General features: G+C 41.5%; 1 protein-coding gene across 1 annotated transcript in view; it reads left to right on the top strand.

The window, feature by feature from the left end:
- The first annotated feature begins 225 nt into the window (after nucleotides 1-225).
- Nucleotides 226-24763, top strand: part of CDYL2 (chromodomain Y like 2) — a 165496-nt gene continuing 140958 nt past the window's right edge. Inside the window, exon 1 of the mRNA XM_079760067.1 lies at nucleotides 226-568. Coding sequence (XP_079616193.1) covers nucleotides 545-568 — 24 coding nt within the window. The 5' untranslated portion in view covers nucleotides 226-544. The remainder of the gene's footprint in view (nucleotides 569-24763) is intronic.

Here is a 24763-nt window from a genome sequence, read left to right as displayed (position 1 = left end):
CGGGGCGGGCCCCAGCGTTCCCCTACACCGGACCGGTCCCCCGGGGCGCGGCCCCGCAATCGCCCCCGCCCCCCTCCCGCCCCGGGGGCCGGGCCGGGCTCCCGGGGGGCGGGGACTCGCCCAGTGGCAGCAGCGTCCGGGCCGGCGGCGGGCGCGGGGCGGCTTCCTGCAGGCGGCGCCGGGGCGAGCCGTTGCCCGCTGCAGCCACCGCCGCCGGGTCGCGGGGGCCGCGGCGCTCGGGCCGCGTCGGTGCCACCCGGGCGCGCTGCGCGGCCGTCGCTGCTGCCCGCGCTAGTGCCGCCGCCGCCGCCGCCGCCGCCGCTGCCGGTTACGCCAGCTCCGCCGCCGCCCGCTCTGATTCTGCGCATAGGCAGCCCCCAAGCCTGTCATTCTGCAAAAACACAGTTTACTCAACACACCACACACACACACTCGCACACACACGCGCGCACACACGCGCACCCTAGCCCCCCGCGCACACGCACGGAGGGCGCGAGCGAGGAGCCGACGCGCACACCCGGCGAGCCAAGTTCCGCAGCCTGGCATGGCTTCTGGGGACCTTTACGAGGTACGGGGACGCGGGGGCTCGGGCGGCCCCAGCCCGTGGGCGGCGGCGGGCGGCGGGGACCGGGCCGGAGCCGGGGCCGGGCGCGAGCCGGAGTTGCCGAGCTCGCGGCAGCGGCGGCCGGAGGGCGGCGGGGGCCGGGCGCGCCTCCCTCCCGCCCGCCCTCCCGCGGCGCCCGCGCCCGCTCCCGCTTTCTCTTTCTCTCGCACACACACTCTTACTCCATCTACTTTGCGGCCTTGGAGGGGAAGGAGGAAGCCGGGCGGAGCCGGGGCGGGGGAGGTAGCGGTCCCGGGGAGGTGTTTCTCGCCCGACGAGCCGCCTCGAGTACAGAAAGTACAGGTAAAAGTCAGAGCCGGACGTGCCGGGAATGCGGGGGCCCGCATCGCGGCCAGAGCGGGTGCGGGGCGGGAGGTGCGTGGCCCGGGGTGGGCCGGGGGCGCGGAAGAGCGGGGGCGGGGGGGGGGGCGGGCGGTGGGAGCGGAGCCCAGCCCGGGCGAAGCGCGGTCCTGGTGGGGGAGGTGCGGAGGAGGCGGCAGGGTGGGGGGTTCGGGAGACGCCCCGTCAAACCGCTCTCCCGGGCCACCAGGCCGGCGCCCCCTCCCCCCACCTGCTGCCCCAGACCGGGCGAGAAGCCCTCCAGGCCGGGGCGTGGGGGGCGGGCCTTGCAGGTGTGGTGCTCACCGGGGGCGGAAGGGGGCGCTGCAGATGGCCCTCGGTGGAAGGAGGAGAACCTGGAAGGTGGGTGGTAACACGTTGCTAGAAGACATGGGATGTGAGCTGTGCTCCCAGCACTGTCATCTTCAGTGGATACCTGTCTCCAGGTACACGCAGGTAGTGGCCCGCATCTGATACTTGGAAAGCGTCTCAAAAGGGGTCAAGATATACATTAATCTGTCATCTTTGAAACAGTAAACAGCCATGGCCTATGGGAAGCTAGGTTTTAGCTAGCTCTGGACAGAACTGTTCATGCGTTTGGATTCCCCACAAGTGGACAAAATTAAGAACAACTTCTACTCCTTGGGGAGAGAGCCCCCGAACAGGTATTGGTCCCCAAGAGAAGGTTCAGGATGAGGAAGCTAAGAGACCAGCCATCTTCAGCCCGAAGGCCTGTTGGTCCTCCAAGAAACAAGCATCATCAGTCAGCTTGGACCTTGACTCCATTAACACTCACCCTGGTTCTCGAGGCTTTTGGTAAAAGTTTTTGGTAAAATTCTGAAAAGGTAGAATTGGCCTCGTGGGTAAGAGACGGCAGGGGTGATTCACCCAGAAGAGAGTGCTGGGGTGATTCACCTGCGATGAGCTTTTTTCTCTGGCCCTCTGAACAGCTGAAGTTTTTTCAAGATGGTGGATTTGCTGGCTGGCGTGAGAAGAATGGAGAACAAGAAAGTTAGCATCTTGGCTTCCTGTGCCACTAGGGTCTTTTAATGATTCTGGACTTGGTGAGGCCTAGTCATGGACCACTAGCAGGTGGGCTCAGGTGGGATGGATGGGTGATCTTAGCACTCATTGAGAGAATGATGCAAGTTGACCTCTTCTCTACTGCCTTCCTCATCCCTATGCTAATAAGGAAGATGAAGTTGGGTAGAAACTTGGTGAAAAACTCTGTCAGATTATGGCCAATGGGTCACCCAGGAAGCACTCTGGTCTGTGTTAAGATGGCAGAGCAATTTCTGAAATCAAAAGTTGAAGCTCAGTAAAGTGGGAGGTTTGATTGAGCTTTTTGAAGTATAACTAGCCCTATTTGTGCATTGGCCAAAAGTAGATATTGTTCCGGGGCAAAACTCATCCTGTTGGGAGTGTGGATTTTTCTACCCATTGTTATTGAGTCATCTTAGAGCTGCTGACCATGCCTGAGTAAAAAGTTAAATCATGAAGGCGTTAAGAGAACATATTAGGAACTGTCAGTACTTACCCATGTAAAGTTTGGAACTTATGAATCTTCAGGGGATAATTTCTTGTTTAATGTTCATCTGAAACTGCCCTCCTTAACATTGGTAATTATAGTTGCCAGATGAGTCTGTTAAAAGGGGAGTTTTCACACTGTCCTTGGAACTGTCTTAGCACCTCAAGAGTTCTTATTGAAATTCAATAAACAGGACAATAATAATAATTACTTCTGTAGGTAATTGTACTAGATGTAAAATAATTTTCATGTGGCTGCTTTTTTGCATGGACATTACTTAAAAAGCTAAATTGAATTATGAGACTATAACCAATGTCAACATTTTTATTGCTTGTGTCTACAACACTTAACATATACTGAAGAATTTAAATTGTTGTCCAAATTGAGCTTTAAAAACAATTAAGAAGTGCTAATTGTACATTAACATATGTAGCTTTAACTGTAAATTTGTTGTGTGTGTAAAAAATAGGATGTTTACTTAAGGATAACACTTGGATTTAGTACTTTGATTGACCTTGAAAGAAAAAAGAGAAGGAAACGGATCTAATGCTCAATATTGGTATTTCATTAAATATATATTTGAGTATTTATAAAATGGCTTCTTGTAACCTCTAACCAAGAAACCACATTTTGAGTGGGCTGAGAACTATTACATTTGTAATTGATATATTTCACTTGTGTATCTACTGGCATTATTCTTGACCCTTTCTGGTGAAGATGTGATTTGAGTTATAGAGATTCTTCATCTTCTCTTTGGTATTTCAGATAACTAAATTGTAAAGTGTACCCTGAGAACGTTATAGAGCATAATACCAACCTTGAATTCCAAATAGTAGATTTTAGGTCAGAAAATGAAAACTTTGATTATGTAATAGCACTCTTCAATCATAATGAAGAAATATGGACTCAAGCTCAGTTTTCAAAATTTTGGATTTTGGTAGAATTGTTCTGCTTTGTTTTTCCTATAGTAGAGTTCTCATCATTTGTTGTAGTATAGCCATCACTTACAGAAAAATGATCTTAAATATTGGTTGATTTTAGCATGAGGTATCTGTCTGGATACAAAAGGAAATTTCTTATCCAGGTGCTCTGATCTACATTCTGCTAAACATAAGGGTCATAAAGTGGTAGTCTATGAACCAGGTCTAGACTACTTATATATGTTGCTTTACCTCAAAGGTAAATAAGAAAAATGGATTTAAGTAACTTTAGAGGGATCATGTGATCTCTAGTTTGTCCTTGTCCCACACTCCCTATTACCATGTGCCCATTCTCCTTCACTCTTACATTGCTTATCCGGCTTCGGGAAGCATTAGAGCTTGCAATACCAGGATTCTAGCCAATCATTTGTTAAGATGTTTGGGTATCAGGAACCCAGTTCTCTTGTCTTGTCCATCTCTGTGTCCCTAACTCCTTGCACATTCAGATACTTGTTGACCTCATCAGTGAACAGAAGACTGAATTAAGTATATATAAAGTACGTTGGGTGACCTTTGTTATCCCTGTGGTGTTACTCTTTGTTCTCTTTTCTTCCCTGGCTCATGGTCTCTTAGTGGTGTTAACACCATGTGTAGGGGTGGCTGTCAGTTCCTTCTGGAAGGAAGTGAGTGAATCCCTTTCCAGAGAACTACGCTGTTATTCATTAGAAGGACTGAATGCATCTAAGCTTCAACCATGTGGCTTTGGGGCAGTATTTTACACCCCCTCCCTTGTGTTAGCTAGTATTGTGGAGGAGGTGTGCACTTGGCAAAAATGTTCAAAGGGAATGCTGTATTTCTATAGAGTAAGTCAGCAGTGGCCAATTTATAGAGATGGGCTTGACAGTGATAGTTCCTTGTGTATTTGTCAACATTCAGTTTATTTATACTTCCCAAAGTCTATTTTAAAAGGATGAAATGTACCATATGTCTTTTTTGGGAGTGATGCATGCGTTGATATTTATTTAATGTATACGTGCATGTGATTATGTGGGTGCGTGCGTGTGTGTGTGCGTGTGTGTGTGTGTAAAAATACTGCTTTAATTTCATTCCAAAAACACACGAAACAAATAACAATAATAATAGGATAATTTTAGTTTTCTTAAAGGAAATTTAGTTAAAAATCGACTTTGCTGCTGGGATGAACATAGGGATTTCTGCTATAGTGATATGTATACACCGTGTGTTTAGAAAAATCATGCACTAAAAAATAGCAGGGCTTATTCGCAAAAATGGATTGAGGCAGACTGTTGAAATATATTGAACTTTATAACTAGAATCAAACCCCAAAACAAATCTAATGAAAATACAGTTTGCTTGAGTCTCCACCTGGCTAGTGTTTGCCCTTAACAGGTCAGTCCATCCCTTAAAGCCTTGTGCTTAGGCATTGTTACTATTGAAAATCATATGTATTATGTATTGGAGACATACATTTAGATTCTAAAGATATGGATTATTCTGCATCTTTTGGATGGTGAGGAGAGGTATAGATGTGGTTGAATTCATAGTACCATCACAATTTATTTCACATTAATAGAACACCAAATATATGCCAAGCACTAGAGGGATGATGACCTTATGCTCTCAATGAGCCTATGGTTTGGTGGGAGATAGAGTCAAAGCAATTTACACCCTGGCCAGTGTGGCTTAGTTGTCTGGGTGTGGTCCCATGCACTGAAAGGTTGTTGGTTTGATTTCCAGAAATGGACAGTGGATTAGTTTGAAAGAAGACTAGAAGCAGGGTGACCAGTTAATATGCTGTTTCAGTAATTGAAACAAGCAGTGTTGGTGGATTGAACTAAGGGAGTAGTAGTGGAGATGGAGATACCTGTATGGAATTGAAAGATTTAAAAAGAAGACAATTTGTATATCAGTCAGTATTATGTTTGGATGCGTATAATAGAAAATGTACAGTAACTTAAACAAAAATTTTTTTCAAATGTGAATTGAAGTAAGCCTGGAGTTCCAGCTTGGTATTATGCTCTATGAAGTTCTCAGGGTACCAGGCTCCCTCTGTCTCTTTCATCTTCAGCTGTGGCCTCTGTCCTCAAGGTCACTACTTGTTCCAGGATGGTCATGGAGCCCTAGCCATCTTTTTCATAAAGGGAAGGAAGAAGCAAGAAGGAGGGAAGGGAAAAAGTTGAGTCATCCTCTATAAACAGCTGTTTAGAAGTTCCATACAATCCTGCTTTCAGCTCATTGGCCGGAACCTTATTATGTGGTCATCTAGCTACAAAGGAGGCTAGAAAGTGTGATTTTCAGCTGCATTCTCCCCTCTCCCTTTCAAATAAAACCTTATTGACAGTATGTAGGGATTGGTTTCCATTTTAGTCCATTAGGTGTCTGGTGGGACCAGTCATGGAGATAGAGAACCTAGGAAGACACATTGATTGAAGGCAGCGGAAAGAACATTGAATTCAGAGTGTTTGTGGGACATCCAGATACAGATGTCCTTAGTGGCAGGTCATGTGAGTCTGAAGCTCAGACGCATTATTTAGCATGAAGATAGAGATTGGGAATCATTTATGTATAGATTATAATAAAAGCCAATGACAGTGTATAAACATGAGCAAGGTCCAATGATGGAGTACTGGAGAAAATGGACACTTAAAGAATGGAAGAAGAGAAAGATCAGATATACAAGGACTAGCAAGAGAGGAAGAGGAAAAACAAGAGGCTTTGTTGTTATGGAAGGCAGTGAAAAATTACATGTCAAGAAAGAAGATATGGTCAACAACCAGTGTCCTTTGGATTTCATAACCAGTAAGTCATTGGTCACCTGGGGGAGCATCTGTTCCATACAGTGTATTGGCAGCTGAGGGAGGACTTGATTGCAGTGTGATGATGAGTGGGCGGGGGGTGTGTGTGTGAGGAATGCGCATGTAAAGACTCCTTATTTGGGTGACACTTAAGAATCTTGGGTGTGATAGCGAGGAGTGAGTGAATGTGCTATCCAAGGATGGAGTGGGAGAATGGATCAGCCATCTCCATTCTCCTACTTCTACACATGCTCTGCTAGTTTGTATGACTTGGATAATAAAATGTTGTAGTGTATATAGAGTTTGGGTTATTGGACCCTACATGCTTAAAAAAAGTAATTTTTCATAAACCTTACAAATTCTTCTCTCGTTGACCTATGACAGACTGGTGTGTTCAGTGGCTTTGCCTGGAGAAAAATAGTAGGACATGTATAATGTAGTCATACAGAACCTTGCTAAGTAAGATTTGTTCAAGAAAGAGATCTTGCAAGTTGAGAACAAGAAGATAAAATTCTTCCTTAAGGTTTTGCCACACTAGCATTCTTGTGAGAGGAGAGGTAGACTGGATGGAACACTACTGATAAATGAATGTGATGGTCAGTTTTATGTGTCAACTCGGTTAGCTCCAGTCCTCAGCTATTCATTCAAACACTAATCCAGGTGTTGTAAAGGTATTGTGTAGATATGATTAAAGTCCATAATCAGTTGACTTTACCAGGGGAGGTTGTCCTAGATTATCTTGGTGGACTTGATTCAAACAGTTGAAAGGTCTTAAGGTTAGAACTGAGGCTTCCCTGAAGAAGAAATTCCATCTGTGGACACCAGCTTCAGCCTGGAAGAGTTTCATCTTGTCCTTCTTAATGGCCTGCCCTATGTACTTCAGACTTGCCTAGGCAGCATCACAACCATGTAAGCCAATTCCTTGCAATAAATTAATACATATATTCTAGTGGTACTGCTTCTTTGGATGAATCCTGATTGAAACAGTCAATGTTTCCATTCACACATCACCATTTGATAACATTGTGTGACCAGATAATTCTTTTTTAAAAAAATATATTTTTATTGATTTCAGAGAGGAAGGGAGAGGGAGAGAGAGATAGAAACATCAATGATGAAAGAGAATCACTGATTGGCTGCCTCCTGCATGCCCTCTACTGGGGATCGAGACCACAACCCAGGCATGTGCCCTTGACTGGAATCGAACCCAGGATCCTTCAGTCCACAGGCCGACACTCTATCCATTGAGCCAAACCAGCTAGGGCCAGATAATTCTTTTAATCCTTTTGAACCTTGGTGGCCTCTGCTGTAAAATGAGATCTCTTCTGCTTTTGAAAACTCGCCTGATTGAGTCTGTTACTTCTTCAATAAACACCTTATTTGTTAGTAGCTGTCATCTTATTTGTATACATGTGTGAAGAGGGGTAAGCCTAGAGTTCTAAGAACCCTGCTTAGCCTTGGTATCAACTAGAGTTGTTCCAGTGGAGCCATGTTTGGGATGGCAGGCATAGGTAGGTGCTAAACCTCTAGGGTAGCCCTCTCCTGGTTCTGCCCTGAGTCAGCCTTTGGCTCTAGTGGTTGACTGAATGATGAAGAGTAGCTCCTCTTGTCCCAACCCACTCCTTATTGCCCCTTCTTTTAGTGCATCATCTCCTTCTACATTGCCCAGTTAGCCTTAGACAGTGGATAGAAGCTGCAGCTTCCAAAGGTCACATCACTCCAGTGAAAGCACCACCAGTTGACCAGGACTAATAAAGTAACTGGTTCCTGAGAAGCCTTGGAGGGCCATTAGTTTGTCATTGTACACCCTGCTTTCTCTTACTATAAAGGATGCTGTTCCTAGTTATTCCCTCTTGACCCCATCTCTCTCAGAATCCCCAGCATTGACCCACCACTACATTGCTTTGTAAATGACTCGGAGGATTGTCAGCCTGGAAACTTTAAGGACACATCAGTGGGACTGGGGCTCTGGGCCACACTCCGCCATGCCAGGAATTCCCCTGCCAAAGATCACCACCATATTCTCAGATTCTCAATGAAGGAATTTTCCTCTTTGATTTTCATTTCTTTGTCTTCTAGCCAGTGCTTTAAAAATTATGTCTCAATACTAACAAACCGTGAATTTTATACAAATGCTGGATTTTATTTTATTTAAAAATAGTCTTGTTCAATAATCCATCAACCAAATATTTATTGTTTGGCAACTATGTGCCTAGAACTATGGTAAGGGCTGAGGCTGCAGCCATGAATGTTTTTTAAACTGTTGTTCAGAATGTGATCATTAAAAGACCTAACACCCACATGTAGTTATAGACCATATTTTTAACACATTGGCGCGTTCAGTGTGTTAAAATGACAGCCAGGTCAACTCTTTTTTTTTTTTTTTTTTTTTTGGTGAGCAGACCTCAGAATACAGCTTTTCACCCTTTTTTGATAAAAACTCTCAGCAAAGTGAGAATAAAGGGATCATACCTCATCATAATAAAAGCCTTCTATGACAAACCTCTACAGCCAACATCATACGCAATGGGCAAAAACTAAAACCATTTCCCCTAAGAACAGGAACAAGACAGGGATGCCCACTTTCACCACTCCTGTTTGACATAGTATTGGAAGTGCTAGACATAGTGATCAGACAAGAAGAAGAAATAAAAGGAATCCAAATTGGAAAAGAAGAAGTAAAACTGTCGTTTTTCTCAGATGATGTGATATTGTACATTGAAAACCCTAAAGACTCCATCAATAAACTACTAGATTTAATAAATGAATTCAGTAATGTAGCAGGATAAATTAACACTCAGAAATTGATGGCATTTTTATACACTAATAATTAACTTACAGAAAGAGAAACTAAACAAACATTCCTATTTACCATTGCAACAAAAAATTAAGATACTTAGGAATAAACTTAACCAAGGAGGCAAAAGATCTGTACTCAGAAAACTATAGGACATTGAAAAAAGAGGTAGAGGAAGTTATAAACAAGTGGAAGAATATACCGTGTTCATGGATTGGTAGAATCAACATCATTAAAATGTCCATACTACCCAAAGCAATCTATAGATTCAATGCAATCCCCATTAAAATACCAATAGCATATTTCACAGACCTAGAACAAACTGTCCAAAATTTTATACAGAATAACAAAAACCCCCAAATAGCCACAGCAATCCTGAGAAAGAAGAAAAAAGTTGTAGGGATCACAATACCAGATATCAAACTATATTCCAAAGCCACTGTTTTCAAAACTGCCTGGTACTGGCACAAGAACAGACATATAGAACAATGGAACAGAATAGAGAACCCAGAAATAGATCCAAGCAATTATGCTCAATTAATATTTGACAAAGGAGGCAAGAGCATATAATGATATAATGGAGTCAAGACAGTCTCTTCAATAAATGGTGTTGGGAAAATTGGACAGATACATGCAAAAAAAAAAAAAAGAAGAAGAAGAAGAAGAAACCAGACTAGCAACTTAACATACACAAAAATAAACTCAAAATGGATAAAGGATTTAAACGTAAGACAGGAAACTATAAAAATCTTTAAAAAATCCATAGGCAACAAAATATCAGACATAACTCGTACCAATATCTTTACTGACACATCTCCTAGGTCCTAGGATAATGGAAACTAAGGAGAAAATAAACAAATGGGACTACATCAAAGTAAAAAGCTTCTGCACTGCAAAAGAAACCAACAAAACAAGAAAGCCCACTGTATGGGAGAACATATTTGCAAATGTTATCACTGATAAGGGTTTAATCTCCAAAATTTATAGGGAACTCCTACAACTCAACAAAAGGAAGATAAATAATCCAATAAAAAAATGGGCAAAAGACCTAAATAGACACTTTTCGAAAGTGGGCATACAGAAAGCCAAGAGACATATGAAAAAAATGCTCCAAAGTCACTAATCATTTGAGAGATGCAAATCAAAATGATAATGAGATACCATCTCACACCTGTCAGAATGGCTACTATCAACAAATCAACAAATGACAAGTGCTGGTGAGGATGTGGAGAAAAAGGAACTGCTGGTGGGGATGCAGACTGGTGCAGCCACTGTGGAAAACTATGGAGTTTCCTCAAAAAATTAAAACTTGAACTCCCATTTGACCTAGTCATCCCACAAAGAAATCCGAAACACCAATCAGAAAGAATATATGCACCCCTATGTGTATAGCAGCACAATTTACAATAGCTAAGATTTGGAAACAGCCTAAGTGCCCATCAGCAGGTGAGTGAATTAAAAAACTGTGCTACATCTACACAACGAAATACTATGCTGCTGTAAAAAAGAAAGAACTCTTACCATTTGCAGCAGCATGGATGGACCTGGTGAGCATTATGCTGAGCGAAATAAGTCAGTCAGAGAAAGACAAATATCAGATGATCTCACTAATTTTTGGAATATAATGAACAACATAAACTGATGAACAAAAATAAAGACATAGAAGCATCGAACCGACTGTTAAACCTGAGAGGGAAGGCAGGAGTGGGTGGGGAGGGGGGGTAAGAGATTAACCAAAGGACTTGTATGTATGCATATAAGCATAACCAATGGACACAGACAGTAGGGGGTGAGGGCATGTGCTGGGGGGTGGGAGCGGGCAGGGAGAAGTCAATGGGGGAAAAAGAAGACATATGTAATAATTTCAACAAAATTTAAATTAAAAAAAATAATACAGCTTTTCCTGCAATGTCTGGACATATATTTGAACTTCTGGAATATACATTGTTTTAGCAATGTTGTAGTTCTGCAGTGGTCTTAAAAAATTCAGGCCTGTTCATATCTCCTCACACAAACTGTACAAGCAAACATGTTTTATAGCACAATGCATTTAATTGGTCGTTTCTAATTAAAAATGACTCGAGGTTCAGGTTGTGGTAGTTGGTGAATGTTCTAGATGTGGTGTAATAGTGTGTGATAATGACTAAATGTCTAACACCTTGTATTCTTATACGCTATAAAAATGTAATGTCGGGCTTACTGAGAGTTCTAGATCCTTCTGCCCTGACTTTTAAATTTGAGGGAAGGAATGTGAGCAGTTATTCTATGTTAGATGTTCAACCATGGAACAGACATTTCCTTCATCTCTTCTTTTAGACTTCAGGATCAGTTAGAATGCAGAATGCTCTGAGATTGCAAAACGGGATGATCAAACCAAACCAAACCTGCCGCCTCTTATAACCATGTTTCAGGGAAAATCAAGATCATTTTCTTATTTGAAAACTAACCAAATGCAGGTATACATTTCCCAGGCTGTTCTAGGAAGACAGCTATCATCCTCGGACCTCATTTAAAAATGGTGCTATTAATGAAAATAGTTTTTACTGAGCTCCTGGGTTAACTCAGTGATAAAAAAGTGTCGTAAGTTAAATTTACCAATGACATCTGCACTAAGAAATTACCACATGCTTCTGATTTTATGTTAGGTTTCCTAGAAACATTTTTATGGGGGAAAGGCTTGCATTGCTGAGCTCCAGCATTTTCTGCTAGACTCTAAGCTTTGTAAGGGTAGGGACCATGTCTGCATTACTCATGATGGTATTCCCATCTCGTGGCACTTGGCTGGGCACATGGTAGCATTTTAACAAATACTTGTTGAGTGACTCATTGACAATGATCAAGCCTATGCTTCCAGGACACCTTGGCCTTCTCTTGAGTGAACTTCCTTTAAGGCTTCCTGTTTGGTGTTACTCTCTCCCTTTTCTAAGAGGATTCCTTCAGATTGCCCTTGAACTTCAAGTTTCCATTTTGCCTTCTAGCAGATCTTGTATAGATTTATTAGGTAATAACAGTCCCATAAAATGAATGGAAACATTCAAGCCATTGTCCCTCATCACAGTTGATGACTAGATGGAGAGTAACCCATCACTGTGAAGTCCTGCCTATGACAGAGTCCCTTTCATGCCGACATACACAGAGGCTGCTGCGAGGTTTACAGCTGCCTCTGCATTGGCAACTCTGCCTCTTTTCTTTAGCCTCAGTGGCTTGGCCCAGTTTGATGTACACCATTCATTTTACATTGGGTTGCCTGGAAATGGACTCAGAAATGAAGAATTGTATTTAGAGAATGCACTCTAGAGATACACCTGTAAGGAAGTGAGGAAAGTAGGATTGGACAGATGGTGAAACTGACCTGCAGTGAGGTTACTGCTGAGGTCCCATCTGATCCTATGGGCAGCTCTGAAGCTGGGATGGCCCTTCAGAAATGTCCCAGATCAAGGCAAGGGAACTGGGTCCTCCAGTCCCTGCATCAGCCAGTCACTGCTGGGAGGCAGCCTATGGGAGAGGGTATGTTCTTGAGCAGGGATGGTTCCTGGGGTGGAGGACAGTTCCCTTTGAGGGACATATCTGTGAACCTTGAGCAGCAGAATGTTTCTAGAAGCTGAGGGGATGGGCACATCGACCCAGAAGGGGACCTGGGTGGAATATCACCATCAATTGTTGCCGTTCACTCATTGGTGAGTCTCTGCTCTGGATCCTCCAGAATACACATATGTCACCTTGGTTATATTTTAGATTAGCAGTGCCTACTTTGAAGACACACACATTTGTCATTTGACAGCCTCTTGGGTCATCTTGGGTCTTGAGTACTGACAGATAACCATGTGTTGGGTGATGGTGGTGGTTGTCCAGTGTTTTAAAAATTATGTTTCAACAGATCTAGAACTATGGTAGGTACTCACAAGGATCTTTCTAACTCCCCCATTTTATCATGTCTCTCTTTTATGATTCTATTGTTTCTCCATATATCATGTAGCACAAGACCACCTGTAGGGGCATATTTCAGAGGCTGTTGGGTCCCTGCCCCTTATTCTTTAAAATTTTTTCTTTCATTAATTTTTCAGTTACACTTGACATTCAATCAATATTAGTTTCAAGGTGTATAGCATAGTGGTTAGACATTTATATAACTTACAAAGTGGTCACCTGGTAAGTCTTGCACCCACCTGACCAGCCCCTTATTATCGAGACATTTTCCCCAAATGTTTCTTCTGCTCATCAGTTGCCTTTGTGTCTTCATCTTCTGTTGCCTGTTCCTTACTTTTTTTTTATTTCTTTATTGATTAAGGTGTCACATATTTGTCCTCATCCCCCCATTCCCATCCCCCACCCCTCCCCACGGATGCTCCCCTCCCCCCCGCGTTGTCCTTAACCATTGGTTAGGCTTGTATGCATGCACACAAGTCCTTTGGTTGATCTCTCCCCCCTACCCCCACTCTCCCCTCCCCTCCCCTCCCTCTGAGGCCCGACAGTCCGATCGATGCCTCCTTGTTTCTGGGTCTGTTCTTGTTCATCAGTCTATGTTGTTCATCATTTCCCCTAGATGAGTGAGATCATGTGTTACTAGAAATATACTTATAAGAACCGAATGTGTGATGAGCAATAATAGTTATGCTGACAGGCAAATGAATCAGTCTGTAGTGAGTTTCTTTCTGGACCAACAGTTCTTTTGAGACCCAATTTCAATGTCCACCAGTTCCTTATGTGTACATGTCGGCACTGACCCCTCAGCTCTGGATGGTGGACAAATGGTGGTAATGCAGGTCCGACTCCCTCTGGTTTGGTCTCGCCCGGACCCAGGGGCACGTGGCCTCTCCCGGACCCAGGGGCGCACGGCCTCACCCGGACCCGGGATCCAGCTTGTTCCTTACATTTTGGAGCTTCTTACGGTTTTGACCCAGGGCTCTTCTGTTCTCTCCTTGTGCTACAGTGACTGCATGGATGGTTTCCTAGACTCTGACACTTGTCTGGATTTTTCTCCTGAGCTCCAGAGCTATCTATCCAACTCCACTTGGTCTCTCATAAAACTCAAAATATCCAAAGTTGTACTTAGGATCTTCCTATGTAAAATGTGCTTTTCCTTCTGGCTTCCTAGATCAGCCATCCACCTGTTCCTTAGCTAGAAGTATGGCCTCCTTTTTGACCCAGAAACAGTGTATGTTCTGTTGAATCAGCATCCTGCATATTTAATCATCTTTTTTCTTCATGTTCACTCTCACCACTTTAATTTAAGAGACAACTCCCATTGTTTCGGTCACTCCAGCACCTCTCAGGTGATATCTCTGCATGTAGTCCAATTTTTCTCCATAACAAGGATCTTGCTAAACCCGCCATTTTATCATGTCTCTCTCTCGATGAAATACCTTTAATTGATTTAGGTGCTTTGTGATTTGACCTCTTCTCACATCCTACTAAGTTCTCCACTTAGCATATAGTTTATCTGGGGATACCTGTCCTCCGTTCCTTGCGTGCCAGGTGCTCTACTTTAATCCCCTTCCAAATGACTGGAGCACTCTCCGTTATCAGCCCTGCCACATTTTTGCTTGATTAATTTCTATTTATCCTTTGAGTCTCAGCTTTAATGTTCTTGGCAAAAATTCCCTGACTCATCAAGGGTTTTCTTTGGGCTCCAGTGGAACCGTGTTCTTCTCTCATTATAGCACTCAGATATGTTGTAATATATTATCTTATTTTCTAAATCTCCCACCAGATTGTAAGTTTTCTGAGGGCAGTGAATCTCTGTGTCTTGTTCCATCTTTAGCTTAGCATAGTGCAAGACTAAAGAAACAGTGTGTTGAATGAAAGAATTAACATAGGTTTGAAATTGTCTTCGATATCACTACAAACTGTTTTGTATGAAACTTGAAGGTATTTTCAACATTTCAGTTTTCCTATGGGCTTATAACTCTTTGAGTCTACTTTCTATGTTTTTATTGATGAATTAATCAGTGGAATTGATTTCTTATAAGCAAAACTCACTGACAGCATCCAGCTTTGTACTATCAATAAAGCTAATGCAGTCTTGTATTCAGAGGGTTGCTGAAATTTGGAGTTGGATGGGAGTTTTGAAGTCATCTTTTTAGTCTTCACTAACATCTCCAGCAAGTGATTAAAAGTGTTGGCCTCGCCCTGGCCTATGTGGCTTAGTTGGTTGAGTGACGTCCTGTGTACCTCCAGGTTGCTGGTTCAATTCCTGGTCAGAACATATGCCCAGGTTATTGGCTCATTTTCTCTCTTTCTCTCAAATAAAAACAAAACAAAACACCCCACATGTATTTTTTAAAAAAGTGTTGGCCTCTTCTCCACACCAAAAAGCAAACAATCCTGAATAGATACTTCTCAAAAGATGACATACAGATGGCCCATAGATGGATGAAAAGTTGCTCAATGTCACTAATCATTAGAGAAATGAAAATTAAAACCACAATAAAATATCACCTCACACCTGTCAGAATGGCTATCATCAATAAATCGACAAACAACAAGTGTTGGTGAGGAAGTGAAGAAAAGGGAACCCTCGTGCCCTGTTGGTGGGAATGCATATTGGTGCAGCTACTGTGGAAAGCAGTATGGAGTTAACTCAAAAAATTAAAAATGGAACTGCTTTATGACCCAGCAATTCCACTTCTTGGAATATATCCAAAGAAACCTGAAACACCATTTCAAGAGTATATGTACCCCTATGTTCATTGCAATGTTATTTACAATAGCCAAAATTTGGAAGCAGCCAAGTGCCCATCAATAGATGAGTGGGTAAAAAAGCTGTGGTACATTTACATAATGGAATACTATGCAGCTGTAAAAAAGAAAGATTTCTTACCCTTCACGAGAGCATGGATGGAGCAGGAGAGCATGATGTTACATGAAATAAACCAGTCAGAGAAAGACAAGTGCCATATGATCTCACTTATATGTGGAATCCAATGAACAAATTGAACTAATAAGCAAAATAGTGACAGATTCATGGATAGAGAGCAAGCTGACAGCTGTTGTTGGTTGGGGGTGGGACTGGAGGGATTGAGAAAAATAGAAAAAATTCATGGGCAGGGACAACAGTGTGGTGACTGCTGTGGGAGTGGATCGGGGAGGCGAGGAGGATATAGGGGGGACAAATGGTGATGGACAGAGACTTGACTTGGGGTGGTGAACACACAGTACAGTGTATAGATGATGTGGAATTGTGCACATTAAACCTGTGTATTTTTGTTAACCAGTGTCACCCCAGTACATTCAATAACAAGGAAAAAATAAAGATAAAAAAGTGTTGGCATCTTTTAAAAAATATATTTTTATTGACTTTAAAGAGAGAGGGAGAGAGAGGGAGAGAGAGATAGAAGTATTGATTGGAGAGAAACATTGATTGACTGCCTCCTGCATGCCGCCTATTGGGGATTGAGCCTGCAATCCGGGCATGTGCCCTGACCTGGAATCAAACCAGTGACTTCTTGGTGCATGGGATGATTCTCAGTTAACTGAGGCACACCAACTAGCACAAGTGTTGGCCTCTTTTACTCCATTAAAGGATACAAATGCTGGCTATTTGCCTTTACTAAAATCATTCATGAGACAGAGACAATATCTTCCTGGGCTATTCTGTAGAGTCGCCTTGAAAATCTTGACGTCATTATTGCTTTCTTATGCAAGACTTAGTAAAGGAGGCCAGGGAAGCTCAGCACAGCCTTGAATCTTGTTTAATTCTCTTGTTGATGGACAGTGGGGTCAGGACCTGCCTCGACTGACTGACATCACAGGTCTTGACATTATGGGGATCACTCCATATCTTAACTTTTCTTGGAAATCCAAACTCATTTACAAACTGTTGGATGTCAGATCAAGTAATGGAAATCCAAAGCACCTGCTGCAGTAAAAAATGAAGGGGTAAAACTTTTTGTGTCTTGATATTTACATTCTAGATTTGCTTGTCTGTGTTGCCACCTAAAACCACATTCACGTTGAAGAATATGGTACACATGGAGCCCTGTGAAACAACTTTGTTAAGGGTGTTGTCTTTAATAGAATGAGGAAGGGAACTACACAATGGCTGCCTTTGGGATGCAAGGACTTTCTTCCAACTATAGACCTAATTTTATCTCTGAATTGATATATGGTTTGGTACTATGTAGAAATTCATGGATTGTTTTCTTACCTTGGTTGTCAAGCATGGCAAAGATGGCAAAGTGTTTGATATGTTGAGGCACTTCTGTGTTTTATTATTTGCCCAGTCTTGCGTGGCCATGTCTACAGTATTGACTTTTGAGGGAAGCTGATGCAAATCCCATTAGTTTTTGACTTAATGAATTGGTATGCCTTTTGAAGAAATCTACTCTCTGATTCTGGTTGTTGAATAAAGAGGTTATTGAAGTGCAACTTGCTATGATTCTTGTATAACATAATCTTAACAATAGTAGGAAAAACAGTAATAATAGCATTTAATGAGTGTTTATTGGGTGCCAGACACTGTATAAATTCTTCATGTACACGATCTCATTTAGTTCTTCCTGCAAGAGGGGTACTAGTAGCATCCCCATTTTATGATTTAGAAGCTGTTGGTCGAGCCAAGATTTAAACTGTGGCACCACTACTCATCTTTCCCTTCTAACTTTCCTCCTTTTGTTGGTAGGTGGTACTTCTACCTTCACACTCTCTTGCCTCTGTGTTTTACACTGAATCTCAGGTATAGGTCAGTGAGGGTTGCACTAAGAAGAAAAGGAACAAGGAAATCTTGCTTCTCTGTGCTTATAGCATGAACACACAGTTGTGTATGTTGTATCATTCATTCAAGAGAGGAATTTCATAGGCCAGTCTATGTGTTGGTATGTGAAGGAGTGCCTGTGAAATGAGTTTTTGGAATGGGAAAGCCCCCCTTTGAGCTGTCTGAGTAGATATTTGTCAACCATGCTTTCACCCATATTGTTTTAGTAATTACCAAGAGGTGCTTGTGGAGGAACCAGTTTCAGGGGTCTTGGTGTTGGTTGACCTTTTTTTTTTTTTTTTTAAAAAAAATATGTTTTTATTGATTTTAGAGAGAGAGGAAGGGAGAGAGAGAGAGAGAGAGAGAGAGAGAGAGAGAGAGAGAGAGAGAGAGAGAGAGAGAGAGAGAGAGAGAGAGAGAGAGAGAGAGAGAGAGAGAGAGAGACATTGATGTTAGAGATATATATCGATTGGTTGCCTCCCGCATGCGCTGGGGCTGGGGATCAAACCTGTGACCCTTTGGTCCAAGGGCCTATGCTCTAACCACTTTGCACCACCGGTCAGGTCTGTGTTGGTTTACCTTCACTCAGACTTTAGTATTGAGGAGAACACTGGCTTTGAAGGCAGTTAGTAACATTTCTTAGTCTCATTGTTTCAGTATATTTCTGAGCCTCGGTACATTTTTCCATGTGCTTCCCCCTCCCCCCACACACCCCCCTTTTGGTTGGCATGGTGTTTGTATCCCTTTGTGGTTGGAAATGGCAGGATAGTGTGTTTGAAAAAATGTCTTTACTACCATATACTGTACTTACAGTTTGGTGCCTGGTGGACAATAGTGCCTGATATGGAGTTGTGCTCAAAACAACTTGGCTTCCTATTGGTGAAGCAAATAATCTCAGATTCTGTCGAATGGGTCTGCTCACTTGGCTTTAAAAAAGTATTGGCAGAGCGTACACATTATTGATATTTACTAAAATTAAGATAAAATGCACAAAGAAGTAGAAACATTTACACCAATACATAAAGAAATACAAGGAACCAGAAAGAGCTATACTAGTATAATACTATTTTTTCACCATCTGCATGATAAGCTGTAAAGTACTGATGGTAATTTATCAGTGCATTTTTCTGTACAAAACTAAGCTTGAATAGAGAGGAAAACAGAAATATAAGATAATTCATATACATACATAAACAGACATGATTTATTTCTGTCCTAGGTGTTTTACATTGAGTTGTCCAGATGGCCTGACATTTATATTGATTTTAGCAAAGAGTCTTAGAGGTTGGAATATCTTAGATGTCATCTAGTTTTAATTCTTCACCCAGCACATACATCCTTCACCTATGATCACCTACCCTCCTGGGAAACTTTCCAAGAAAATAGGGTGCTCTGTCTTGAAGGACAGAATCTTTTATTTTGGCATAGGGTGTTAGCTGTTGGAAAATGCTTTGTGAACCAAAGTCTGCCTTCTTGAGCAATTTCTACCTGTTGGTAAGGGTGATAAATTCAGTCACCAGAAACTGTCAGTTTCATTTCCTAGGTAGCGCCATTTCCCCTGCGGCCATCCAAGTCCATGCTACTCCTTTCTCCCTCTGGAAGAAACAATAGCCTCCTTAACTGGACTCCCCAACATTTCCTCTTTGCCACCCTCTGTTCTCACACCATATCTAAAGTGATTGATTAAAAAGGTAATTCTGAACATGTCACTCTCTTTCCAAAGTCTTCATTGGCCTTCCATCACTCTTGGGCAGATGTCCCAAATACTTAACAAGATGTAACACCTGCCTGCCTTTCCAGGCTCGGCTAACACCAGGCTCCCTTTGCTTCCCAGTGTACCACGCTCATTGCCTCCTCTCAGGCCATTCAAACCTCCTTTGCCTCAGGACATTTCCTCATGCTGTTTCTCCTGTCTGAAGGCCCCTGACTCTGCCTGGTCTGCTCGTCCCTCACTTTTCAGCTCTGAAGTTGATTCATTGAGGGTGCCTTCCCCGACCCCAGATCAGGGTAGACCTCCCTGTTATGCATTCTCTGAGAACCCTGTGCGTATCCTTCACAACATTGGTGCTTGTAATCAGTCCATTATTTTTGTACTTATTTAAGGACTGTCTTCTTGAAGGCAGGGTCACCTCTGCTTCAGTGATTTATCTACAGCACCTAGAGCCTAACAGGTGCTTGTGGAAGTTTTTCAAGTATTCCAGAAAGTTCTGGGCTACTAGAAACTAGGACTCTTTTCTCCTCCGGAGTAAGTATCCCTATCTTTTTTATCAGCTATGTTTCCTAGTCCTTCCACCCTCCTGGTTGTTCTTTCATGGATATCTGTTTAATGCCCTACTTTAAATGTATTACCTAGAATAGTTCTTGCTTTATCAGCAAAGTTCACTTCTTGTAAATTGGACTTTTAAAAAATTAATTTAATCTCAGGAAAAACCAGAACCTGAATTTCAGAGTAAATATTTAAAAAAATAACATGAATGAAAACAATAGTTTTGGAACTTCTGTGTGATTGGTAAATTGGTGGTTTGAGGAACATTTATAACAAACACATTGGAATAAAAACAAAAAGGAATAAACTAATTGTTCATCTCAAAAAGTTGCAAAAAGAATAACAAATGAAAGGAAGGAATAAATATAAATAAAAGCAAAAAAGGTTAATAAAGTATAAAAGATAAAAATAGTAGAATACGTGTAGTAAAAGTTGTATTAGCTTTTTATGACAAAGTTTTACATACATATGTATACTGTTTTTTTATAGTGGTAAAATATAACATAAAATTTGCCATGTTAAACATTTTTAAGTGTACAGTTCATTGGCATTTAATATTTTTACAATGTTGTGCCACTGTCACCACTATCTTATTTCAAAACACTTTTTTATCACACCAGGAGGAAACCTCATGCCCATTAAGTATTCATTCCCCATTTCTCCCTCTCATGGCAACCACTACTCTACTCTCTGTCTTTATGGATTTACCTATTTTGGATATTTCATATAAATAGGATCATGCAATATATGGCCTTTTGTATCTGGATTTGTTTGACTTACCATAGTGTTTTTCAGGTTTATGTGTGTTGTGGCATGCCATCAGAATTTCCTTTTTATGACTGAATAATATACCCTAGTATATATGTACACCACATTTTGTTTATCTGTTCATCTGTTGATGGGCACTTGGGTTTGTTTTTTACTTTTTGGCTATTGTAAACAATGCTGCTATGAACTGGCTTGCAAGTATCTGTTTGAGTACCCATTTTCTATTCTTTTGGATATACGTATACCCAAAGAGTGGAATTGCTGGGTTATATTGTAATTCTATCTTTAACTTTTTGAAAAAAACTGGCTGTTTACCACATCTGCACCATCTTACATTCTCACCAGCAATGCGCTGAGGGTTCCAATTTATGCACATCTTCACTAATACTTGTTACTTTTCATTTACCAATGAAGCCATTTGATCCTGGCCTTTTAATATATATATATTATTGATTTTAGAGAGGAAGGGAGGGGGAGAGAGAGAGAGAGAGAGAGAGAGAGAGAGAGAGAGAGAGAGAGAGAGATCAAGGATCAGAGAGAATCATTGATCGGCTGCCTCCTGCATACCCCCCATGGGGGATTGAGTCCACAACCCAGGCATGTGCCCTGACAAGGAATCGAACTGTGACCCCTGGTTCATAGGTTGGTGCTCAATCACTGAGTCACGCCGGCTGGGTGTGGCCGTTTTTGTTGGGAAGTTTTGATTACTGATTCAGTCTCCTTGTTGTCGGTCTATACCGATTATGTATTTATTCTTGAGTCAGTTTTGGTAGTTTTATTTTAAAAAAAATTTGTAGCCATCTTGATAGTTAAGAAATAGTATCTCATGGTTTTTATTTATATTTACTTAATTGACTAATGATGTTGAACATGTTTTCATGTGTCTATTGGCATTTGTATCTTCTTTGAAGAAATGTCTATTTATGTGCTTTGTCGATTGTTAAATTGGGTTGTTTTTCTGTTGTTGAGCTGTAGGAGTTCTTTACATATTATGGATATTAAATTCTTATCAGATAAATGATTTGAAAATATATCCTTGAATTCTATGGGTTGTCTTTTCACTCTCTTGACAATGTTCTTTGGTGTACAAAAGTTGTGATTTTAATTCAGTATCTATTTTTTCTTTCATTGCCCGTGGTTTTGGTGTTAGATTTGGAGTTGAAATTCAGTTTGAATAGAAGGGCAGAAAGCAGACATTGTAGTCTTGTTCTTGAGGTTAGGAGAAAAACTTTCTACCTTTTACCATTGAGTATGATGTTGGCTATGGATTTTCCATAAATGCTCTTTTTCATGTTGAGAAAGTTTTCTTCTGTATCTAGTTTTCTGGATGTTTTTTATTTTGAAAGGATGTTGAATATTTTTAAATGCCTTTTCTGTATCACTTGAAATAGTCATGTGTTTCTTCATTCTATTAATGTAGTATATTATATCTATTGGTTTTTATATGTTGAACCACCCTTGCATTCCTGGTATAAATTTCACTTGGTCATAGTTTATGATCCTTTTAATATTCTGCTGGATTTGATTTGCTAGTATTTTGATGAGAATTTTTGCAGTTGTATTCATAAGAGATATTGGTCTAGTTTTTTTGCTATGTCTTGTTTGGCTTTGGTATCAGGGTAATGTTGGCATCATAAAATGAATTAGGAAGTATTTCCTCCTCTTTAAATTTTTGGAAGATTTTGAAAAGGATTGGTGTTTATTCTTCTTTAAATATTTGGTAGAATTTATCAGTGAAGTCATCTGGACCTGGCCTTTTTTTTTTTTTTTTTGGAAGTTTTGATTACTGATTCAATCTCCTTGTTATAGGTCTATACAGATATTTTATTTATTCTTTTTTTAAAGAACAATATTTTAATTTATTTATGTTTCAGATTAGTACAAAAATGTATTCATCAGACAGTTTGGAAGAAAATACATGTAAACAACTTCAAAGAGTAAATGATAACTATATAAATGTTCAGGATTATATGTACCTTTGAAAGTACACAAATAAAGATTATTGTTAAAAAATTACCTTGTGCCCAGCTGGTGTGGCTTAGGGGTTGAGCGTCAACCTATGAACCAGGAAGTCATGGTTTGATGCCAAGTCAGGGCACATGCCTGGGGTGCGGGCTTGATCCCCAGGATGGTGGCGTGCAGGAGGCAGCCCATTAATGGTTCTCTCTCATCATTGATGTTTCTGTCTCTCTCTCCCTCTCCTTCCTCTCTCAAATCAATAAAATATATATTTAAAAAATCACATTGTTATATTCCATTTTTATTATTATTTTTTAATTTTTAAAAATATATTTTATTGATTTTTTACAGAGAGGAAGGGAAAGGGATAGAGAGTTAGAAACATCGATGAGAGAGAAACATCCATCAGCTGCCTCTTGCACACCCCCCACTGGGAATGTGCCCGCAACCAAGGTACATTCCATTGACCGGAATCGAACCTGGGACCCTTGAGTCTTCAGGCTGATGCTCTATCCACTGAGCCAAACCCGTTAGGGCATTTTTGTTATTAATTAATTAAATATCCTCCTATCTAATAAAAGTGTAATATGCAAATTAACCATCACTACATCACAAAGATGGCAGCGCCCATAGCGGCCGGGGTGCTGGATGCTGGTGGTGTCACCCTGGCAATGAGCCCTAGCATCCCGTGTGCCCTGGCCCACGGAGGGAGGGGGGCGGGTGGGCCTCTGGCCAGAGGCTGGCCGGGGTGTGGCATGCTGGCATCATTATAGGCCGGGCTGAGGGACCCCTCCCCCGTGCATGAATTTCATGCACCGGGCCTCCAGTATATATATATATTTATTGTTGATAGTATTACAGAAGTCTCCCATTTCCCCCCTGATATCCCTCTAATCCCAGGCCCTACCCACCCCTCCAGGTCTTCACCACTCTATTGCCCATGACCATGGGCTATGAATATAAGTATATACATTCTTTGGTTTAGCTCCTCTCGCCCACCCCCCCACCCCCATTGCCACATTAAGGTATGTCAGTCTCTTCTATGCCTTCATGCTTTGGGTCTTATTTTGTTGGTCAATTCATTTTGTTCATTAGATTCCACAAATTAGTGAGATCATTTGATATTTGTCTTTCTCAGATTGGCTTATTTCACTTAGCATAATATTCTCTAGGTCCATCCATGCTGTTCCAAAGGGTAAGATCTCTCTCTCTCTCTCTCTCTCTCTCTCTCTCTCTCTCTCTCTCTCTCTCTTTTTTTTTTTACAACCGCATAGTATTCCATTGTGTAAATGTCCCAAGCTTTTTTATCCATTCATCTACTGATGGGCACTTGGGCTGTTTCCAAATCGTAGCTATTGTAAATAACACTGCTATGAACACAGGGGTGCATATATTTTTTCAGATTGGTGTTTCTGGGTTTTTAGGATATATTCCCAGAAGTGGGATTGCTGGGTCAAACGGAAGTTCCATTTTTAATTTTTTTGAGGAAACTCCACGCTGTTTTCCATAGTGGCTGCACCAATCTGCATTCCTACCATCAGTGAACTAGTGTTCCCTTTTCTCCACATTCTTGCCAGCACTTGTTTGTTGATTTTTTTTTTTTATGATAGCCATTCTGAAAGGTATGAGATGATATCTCATTGTGATTTTAATTTGCATTTCTCTGTTGATTAGTGGCTTTGAGCATTTTTTTCATGTCTCTGCTGCCTCCTGCACGCCCACACTGGGAATTGATCCCGCAACCCTGGGCATGTGCCCCAACTGGGAATCAAACCATGACCTCCTGGTTCATACGTAGACACTCAACCACTGGGCCACTCTGGCTGGGCTTCTGTTCATTTTTAAATTGTACTGTTTGTCTTTTGTTGAGTTGTATGAGTACTTTATATATTTTGGATATTAACCCTTATCAGATGTATCATTGGCAAATATGTTCTCCCATACACTGGGTTTCCTTTTCATTTTGATGGTGGTTTCTTTTGCTGTGCAGAAGCTTTTTATTTTGATATAGGCCATTTGTCTCCTTAGTTTCCTTTGCCCTAGGAGATGTATTGGCAAAAATTCTGCTACGTGA

Source organism: Cnephaeus nilssonii (genome assembly GCF_951640355.1).
Source record: "Cnephaeus nilssonii genome assembly, chromosome: 20".
Classification (NCBI taxonomy): Eukaryota; Metazoa; Chordata; class Mammalia; order Chiroptera; family Vespertilionidae; genus Cnephaeus; species Cnephaeus nilssonii.
The sequence above is the reverse complement of the archived record's forward strand: the minus strand, read 5'-3'. Positions and strand labels throughout refer to the sequence as shown.